At 40.0% G+C, this 8,443-nt stretch overlaps 1 protein-coding gene across 1 annotated transcript; it reads right to left on the bottom strand.

The window, feature by feature from the left end:
• Positions 1-397: 397 nt before the first annotated feature.
• Positions 398-5,314, bottom strand: LOC100501728 (DEAD-box ATP-dependent RNA helicase 51). Its single transcript, NM_001196398.1, has 12 exons — positions 4,697-5,314; positions 4,290-4,475; positions 3,715-3,900; positions 2,614-2,697; positions 2,467-2,508; positions 2,294-2,383; positions 1,912-2,211; positions 1,792-1,830; positions 1,609-1,713; positions 1,434-1,502; positions 1,227-1,352; positions 398-717 (listed from the first exon to the last, which is right to left on the bottom strand). Exons 1-12 carry the CDS (start codon positions 5,225-5,227, stop codon positions 526-528), a joined length of 1,950 nt encoding a protein of 649 aa, NP_001183327.1. The 5' UTR covers positions 5,228-5,314; the 3' UTR covers positions 398-525.
• Positions 5,315-8,443: the final 3,129 nt, after the last annotated feature.

Raw genomic sequence — 8,443 nt, 5'->3', positions numbered from 1 at the left:
CCCATGCACCCGCTCACGCTCTCCACCACCACGTTCCTCCGTCTAATCAAGTCGCTCTCGCCGGCGGCGGGGCCGAGAGCCCACATCTCGGCCGCGGACCGCGGCCTCCTCTTCAAGGAAGGGCTCCTCTTCAACCCGAGGAAAATTGGTGCTGTGCCTAGTTGTGGACTTGTGGTGACCGGGACCAACTCCAAATGAATCTGCAGGCTGCAGCCTGCTATGGCAACGGCGCCCGGGCAAGATGAAGCCACGGGTCGTCGTCGCCCGCCATGGTCGTGTTGAGACGCAAAACCAGAAACCACAGCACCAACTTTCCTCGGGTTGGAAACCACAAGTACTATAAAGCAATAATCCAATTTTCGCATCGAGCAGGCTGATTGCGTTACACACCAAATATATCAAGACAACCCAAAATTTATAGCCAATCTTAGTGGCCTGTCAAGATTTTTCCCAAGCCAGGTAACATCAATCAAAGCCCTGGTACGAACACAACAATAGTGAAACGCTCCTGCTCTTCCTTCCTTTCTAGAATCTCGCCAACTGTCGTTTATCGCCGGCACCGCCTTTGTCCTTCCTCCCGTACGGGTTCGAAGCGCTGATGCCATGCCTCTTCCCACCGTCTACTCTCCTCATCTTCTTCCGATGCTTCGCCGCACTGCTATCCAGGTCCAGGTTCACTTTCGGGGGATTCTTGAAACCGAATGACGCAGCTACTTTCTGTGAAAGTGGCAACAAAATGGGCATGATGAGTTCTCTAGAGTATCGAAAACCCATATGCAAATAGAGTTCACTAATAAGAACACAGTGATGCTGCTACTTTCTGTGGGGCAACAGAAACTCATTTGAGTTCCCCGGTATAGTAGCAAAACCTGTCATGCATTTACTGTTTCATTCTCATGGCAATGGTACTAAGACACTATATAAAACACCAAATGCAATTAGCTCATTCTCCTGACGCTGATGGCAAGACAGAATATATATATATATATATATATATATATATATATATATATATATATATATATATATATATATATATATATATATATATATATATATATATATAAAAGCAACCCATGACCAATTATAGCTCATGCTCATTCTCCTGACATTGATGCAAAGACATAATAATATATACGAAACGCATATGCAATTAACTCACGATAGCTTCTTCATAAGGAATAAGCTGAACTTTGCAGTTAATGAAAACTTTGCAAAACGTTTACCTGCAGATCAAGTTGATGGACATTAAAAATGTCTTTCATAGAGTGAGAGTCATATGCCAAAACGTAGGATCTGTAGGCTTCTTTGGCAGACTGGTTCAGAAAGTAATTCTCACCAACAATATTCTCCTGTTCATCAGCTCGAGTTAACTATATATATGACAAAAGGGGGGACTCGTATAATTCAGTTATCTTGAAAGGGGTACTTACAAGCTGCGATTGCAAATTTGGCACATTCTTCTGATTGAACTCATATTCCGTCAGGGTAACCTTGGCCGCCTACAGACAACCAATAAATGTGTGATTTCTCTTAATTCACCAGAGGGAGGGAGTAGCAGGTCAAGGAAACAGGGCACAAGTATTATATTATCTTTTTCACACATACCTTCAGGTAAATTAGAAACTTCAGTTCTTCTGGTAGTAAGAACAGCAATGCACTTCCTTTGCCTTTCTCACCACGTGCGGTACGACCAACTCTGTGAATGTAATCCTGAAAGTGAAATTGCAAATAATAATTATAGCAAGCACTGTGTAGAAAATTTCACAGGCTCTGTTTAGAATCACCAACCTTTGGTTCATCTGGAGGGTCATATTGCAAGATATAATCCTAAAGAAGAAACCAGATGCTTCTGTTAGCCGTGAACAAGAATTAAGTTTAGCGTTAAAAAATAAGAAGTCAAAATCTCACCACGTCAGGAATATCAAGTCCACGGGCAGCCACATTAGTGCACAATAAGATGCCCTTTTCTGCCTTGCAAAAGCTAAAGAATGTAGTAGTTCGCTTCTGTTGCTTCTGTTTTCCATGGATATCAGAACACTCTATCCCAAGGAAATTCAGAAGTTCAGCGTGGAACTTTACTGAATTACATGATGAGAAGAACACCATTATCTTCTTATTCCGCTTCTTTCTTAGGAAAGCATACAGAACCAAGAACCTTTTATCGCTAGAAATGACACAATAACCCTGCTGCAGGCCTTCAACAGTAGCCTGACAAAGCACCATAGTTATTTTTTTTCTACAGAAGACTCTTGGAAGGACAGTTGAATAACCAGGTAAACCAATTCCTTACCTTTGACTTATCATCATCAACTCCAACATAAACAGGTTTTTTTTTACTTTCTTCATTTTTCTCAAATGACAGTTTAGCAAATTTTTCAACCTGTGGGGCATCACCGCATAAGAGCAAATTATATAAATCATGAATGAAAAGTTGACTACAAGCAGCATAAAAGATCTACTAACCTCTGGAGTTTGTGTAGCAGAAAAAAGAACAGTCTGCCTATTCTGCATATCATCCATGATGATCCAACAAAAATATAAAACATTATGTCAATGTGAAGTTTAAATCTGCAATATGCATATGAAATGGGAAGTACATAGCCCATGTACCTGGGGAAGGCGTTTAAATATTTGTTTCATGTCTTCCTCAAAGTTTTGCTCAAGTATGCGATCGGCTTCATCAATGACAAGGCACTGCAAAATTACATAGATGCACAAAGTAAGTTGGAGAACAGATCAATCAGCCATGGTGTGTTGGCATTCATAAACATGAATAATATTTTCCATTTCCCTATGGTGAAATAACAGATGGCACATGAGATCAAGCCAGCAAGCTAAGGCCTACTGATATATGGACTGCCCAGCCCAGTACGTTCAATCTTCTGGGCTTCGTGCCAGAGGCTGATCAAGGGAAAAATGTCTTGAGCCCATCCCATCCATACAGTATGTTTAGAACACATTTTCCATCAGAAAAATAGAATATTAAATTTTGAGGACAGCCATAAGAGCGGTACCAAAAACTTCAAGCTACCTAAACAATTCTCAGCTCAGCTGATATCCTCAAAAAAAATTGTCACATGTCACTCCAGACAAACTAAATCCAGAATCATGGAGGAACTAACAACACACCCAAAAGGGAACATGTAACAGAGATACAAATGCCTAAATAAGATAGAAATAGTGTTACAAGGAAAAGCTTCATTAAGAGACAAGGAATTTCCATTCATACCAACACCGGGCACTTTTCGTCTATATCATCAGGTTGGTCAATGACTTGTGAGTGTGCTACACATTGTTGATGTAGGTTTGTGGAATAAATAGAAAATGTGCCTTAAATAGTGGTCTAGAAGAAAATTTTCCAATAACAAGTCAACAAAAAACAAGAAACAGGTATAAAAGCTGACTTGGTAAAAATAAAAAACCAGCACACAATTTTACATATATGTTGTATAGTCCAAGCAAAATTATCTAGAGTTCGAGAGTACCATTTATTTTCACACTCAAGCAAGCTTCAAGTCTTGGGAAAAGCAGTAGATAGCGATAACCAAATAATACATCTGTAATACAGCGGATAAGCAGGACTGATGATGCAAAACTAGATGCATTATTGCAAGTTTACTGCTATTTGTTATGACAGCTCAAAAATGCATGATACAAGCAGATTTCCTTCAGACTTCTCAAGATAATGCTACAAACATTATGTTTTACTACCTTTAGCCTTCTGTATATGAAACTCTTGGTATTTTGTAGATGGTCCAAAAGCCTGCCTGGGGTAGCAACTAATAAATTGATCCCCTTTGCAAGCTGATCAGCCTCACTTCTTCGATTATTACCACCAATGACATATCCGAGAGTTTGTGAGTGATATTTCATTAACTCCTTGGCAACATTGTGTGTCTAGAGAAAATAAATCAGCAACAGTTAAGAATAGTGAAATACATAGGACCAAATTATTAGCAATAGAGTAGGTTCAAGGCCATATAGATTGCAACTGTTCAAAATACAAAAAAAAATTGACACACCATAAAGAATACAATTTTAAAATTCCACGTTTTGTCATTTATTGGCAACAGCAGCATTAAGAAGACTTTTTGCAGCTTATACAAAAATACTTTCACATCAATTTGTCCAGTAATTTTAGATAGTATTCTCTAAACAAAGTATAACCGTATCTTATTTGACACGTCTGACATAAATCGTTTCTCAGTTTTTAAACAACCTTAAACCATGTGAGCTGAAGAATACTGTTATTGCACCACGGACTGTACGAGTAAACCATCATATACCTGGATAGCAAGTTCCCGTGTCGGGCAAACCACAATAGCTCCAGTCCCATTCCTCGGTGAGAAGTGTGTGTGATATAGCATCTCAATCGCTGGTATAAGGAATGCAAGAGTCTTCCCAGAGCCAGTCTTGGCTGCGCCCATCACATCATTCCCCTCCAACAGATGTGGTATTGATCTAGCTTGAATCTGCAAGCATGGAAAGAACCACAACCTTAATTCACTGTATCATCAGCACTAAAATCAAACAGAGCAGTAGACAACACAGACTTTCACAAAAATAATTAAAGTTTATGCAGACTGTCTCTGGCAAAAAAAACAAAGAAGGTAAACAGTTATCGATTTTCACTGGGAACAGAAGCCGCATAAAGAGAACTCTTTGGGCACAGACGCACGGTGATGGGCGGTACCTGGGTGAGGTGGGTGTAGTTCATCTCTCTGATGGCCTTGGCAGTGAGCTCAGAGAGGGGGAGCTCCGAGAAGAGCTTGTTAGACAGGATTCCACTCCCCTCGCTCTTCTTCTTCGCCTTCTTTTCCTCTTCTTTCTTGTCCTCCATCACCTTTTTTTCCTCTTCCTTCTTGTCCTTCTTCGCCTTCTTTTCCTCTTGCTTCTTCGCCTTCTTTCCCTCTTGCTTCATGTCCTTCTTTTCCTTTTTCTCCTTCACCGTCTCCTCCTTTTCTTTTTTCTCCTTCACCTCCTCTTCTTCCACCTCGCTATCGTCACCAATTTCATTTTCCTCGCCGCCCTCGCTCCCCTCCTCCACCTCCTCGTCTACATCCTCACTCTCTAACTCCTGCGTCTCCTCTTCCTCCTCGTCATCGTCGGAGGCAGTGTCGTAGACAGATTCCTCCTCAGAGTCCGACTCCGGCGGCGCTATGACGGGCTGTTTCCGCTTCTTCGACGGCTTGGCGGAGCTCGTGGTCGCCGCTGCTGGGCACATGGCGGCGGCGGTGGCGGTGGCGGCGGCAGGTTGAGGGAAGTGGAAGGCTCGCCTTCGCTAGGGTTTTAGGACCAGCGGGTAACGGCGCGAGAGGTTCGGTATTAACGGCAGTGGTCTCACCGTGGCTTCTCAACCTCCCGCGCGGCCGCGCCGTCAGTCTTGCAGGCCCATGCGGCCATGCCCAACGCGGCCCGGCCAACGAAAGATGTGGCCTATGTACTTCTTTTTCGGGTGACTTTCTTTTTTTTTCTAACATATAACTTGTGCTTACGCTATGATCTCAAGGAGGGAATGGGTTGATGTCGACGGCGATGGCGGCACGAGTGAAGGAAGGATGAGAGATGATATAAATAATATTGTCAATTAAATTTGAGTAAGGGAGAGTTATCGAGCGATCTTAACTGTTGATCTTGATGGTGTGTTAAGTCTAAGTATAATTTGTTTGGTTAATTCAGTGTAGGTTATGGGTGTTGAAGTGATTTAGTTGGGTGAGCTTTATAAAGTTTAAATTGGTATATTATATATTGGTGTATATATATATAATAATTCTTCTCTTCTCTACTTATCTCTACTCTTAACGGTCGTCGTTTGTCGGAAAAACTCTCTTACACAATACTTTGAATGGGCATATAGATAGAATGCTTTTCGAACGAAATTATGTAGTACTGAACATTAACAAACACGATATCCCCTTCAAAAATATCACGACATGAACACTTAATGTTTAGGCTAAAGAGGGTTAGGGTTTAAGTGTATGAAGGCCTTTTTTACTATAGGGCCATATGGTCGTTTGGGCTAAAAGGGTCCTTGGTGACAATGGTGAGGATCTAGAGTAGTGTCATGACCTTAACACAAGTTCTTGTTAACGTTAAGTGTATGGAGGCCCTTTTTACTATAGGGCTATATGGCCGTCTAGGCTAAAGAGGGTCATTGGTGGCAATGATGAGGATCTGCAGTAGTGTCATGACCTTAACACAAGTTCTTGTTAATGTTAAGTGATGAAGGCCCTTTTCCTATATGCCCATGTGGCCCATGGGTTTATTTATATGTAGCTATTTCCATTAATCAATTGCTCATCTTCTCATACCTCCAAGGCTAGTAATATGGTACCAAAGCAGTTTTTACAGATTACTATGAAATGGGAAAAGCTTGTTCAGTTGTTGAAATTTGTAAATTGTTGAAAAATGGTACTACTACAAACAACATACCAACAATGTAGAAATGAATACAACACTTAGCTAATATTATGTTGATGAGAAATATATGAGAAATGCTAGTGAGACTATATTTAAAGTCGTGTGACTAAACTTAGTAACATCATCATTGTATGACTACATGGACAGAAAATTGTAGTAGCCCATCAGCAGAAAATCAGGAACACCCTGATTTAGCTAGCTAAATTAATATTTTTTAGATAATGGAAAACAAATTCCAACTTTCACCTCTTTTGAGGTTAGGGCCAAGTTTTACAAACACTAGCAACACAGTCGTCTGCTCACAAACGGAGAGACAAACCCCAAACCGTGAAAGAGGACAAAACCCCAAGACGCACAAACACAACACCAACGAAATGTAAGGTTCTGTTACAACACAACACCATTTGTAAATCTCCAAAGATGAAAAGCGAAAAACTGCATAGCCACCGTCTCGAGACGTCGACATGTGTTCCTTATTAAGACAACTATGTCTTCACTTCTTTGGAGCTGCGACCAGAGTCTGAGCCAGTGAGTGACTCTGAATATAATCTGCAGATAAGTCATCATGTGGGCTTTATAGAAAACTAAGTTATTCCTACTTTTCCAAATAGCACAGTATAGTGTTGAGACACCTAGAATAACAAGATTCTTAGTATTTAAGTTTACCCCAACCAACTCCAAAGATATGTCTAACTTATATGGGTCTCGTCAAACCAAAGCAAAAGGATAACAAACGCCACATGTGATCAGCAAAATGGCAAACAAAAAAATAAATGTTGAATGGACTCATTCGAACGACAAAAAACACATTTTTTTGGTTACCCTGTCACTTGTGTTTTGTTAGAATGTCTTTTGTCAGCGCCACTCCTTTCAACAATAACCACATTTTTAAATATTAAGAGATATTTTAAATTTCTAGATTAGCTTTTGATGAAACATGGTCCCATTTTTATAAGATATCTATACATGGATTGAATTGTAGAATGCCCAAACGAATTTAAGTTCCATCTAAAGATATCCTTTTTAGCCCGTAACTGAACATGAATGAGACGCGCCACTAGATTATGCCATAAGATGAAGTTGGGGCCCGACTAAGGCCCTATGAAAAGATACATTTAGAGGTATTGAACCTAAAACCGTAGCAACCGTGGCGCTTTTATGTCTCACAATCTGGTATAGACTCAGACATTGAGACATAAAAGGTTGATTTCCAAGCTAAATATCTTCCCAAAAACTAATATGTTTCCCATTATTTAGGATTAACTTTCCAAGGTTTAAAAAGGTATCATTGGTCTTCATTAAACCCGACCAAAAATGCCAATCTTCAGGTCTATATGTGTCACTTTTGATAGAGGATACCTATAAAGATACTTTTTATGTAACAACTATTACCATAAGTCGTCTCGTTAAACAACTTAAAAGTCATTTGCTTAATAAACATTTATTTTGAACCTATATGTTATGAATTCCTAACCCTCCTTGATCCTTAGGTTGGCATAGGATGTCCCATCTGGCAAGTCTATATTTCTTCTTATGATTCTCGCCTTGCCAAAAGAACCTAGAACGAAAGTAGTCAATCATCTCAAGAACCCCTCTAGGTACTTCAAAGAAAGATAACATAAACATTACTAAGCTTGTAAGCACTAAGTTTATTAAAACTACTCGGCCACCCACAGACATAAGTTTTCCTTTCCATCCGCTGAGGTTATTCTCGAATTTCATTTCTGTTATTTTCCAATCACTATTCCTTATCTTATGATAGTTCATTGGAATCCCATATATTTTTGAATGGATATTCCCCCCTTTCGCAACCAAACAAAAGATGATATTGTTCCTCCTCGTCGGTAACCCGACCAAAGCAAAATAACTCACTTTTGTGATAATTAATTTTAAGGCCCGAAAACTTGCTCAAAAGCAAGGAATAATTAATATAGCAAGACATCCTATTCTTTGCTAAAAAATTAACTCGCTGGAAGTTGCACTGCAACTGGAATACCTTATGAATCTTTTCAAAATGTGG

This window comes from Zea mays, chromosome 5 (genome assembly GCF_902167145.1).
Source record: "Zea mays cultivar B73 chromosome 5, Zm-B73-REFERENCE-NAM-5.0, whole genome shotgun sequence".
Taxonomy (NCBI): Eukaryota; Viridiplantae; Streptophyta; class Magnoliopsida; order Poales; family Poaceae; genus Zea; species Zea mays.
This window is presented reverse-complemented; position numbering and strand designations above follow the sequence as displayed.

Excerpts from the sequence above, each read along its gene's own strand:
- LOC100501728 (NM_001196398.1), bottom strand. The coding sequence starts at position 5,227 with ATGTGCCCAGCAGCGGCGACCACGAGCTCCGCCAAGCCGTCGAAGAAG. Across the intron at positions 4,476-4,696 it reads ACTACACCCACCTCACCCAG|ATTCAAGCTAGATCAATACC; the intron begins GTACCGCCCATC and ends CCATGCTTGCAG. Across the intron at positions 2,509-2,613 it reads TATTTAAACGCCTTCCCCAG|AATAGGCAGACTGTTCTTTT; the intron begins GTACATGGGCTA and ends GATGATATGCAG.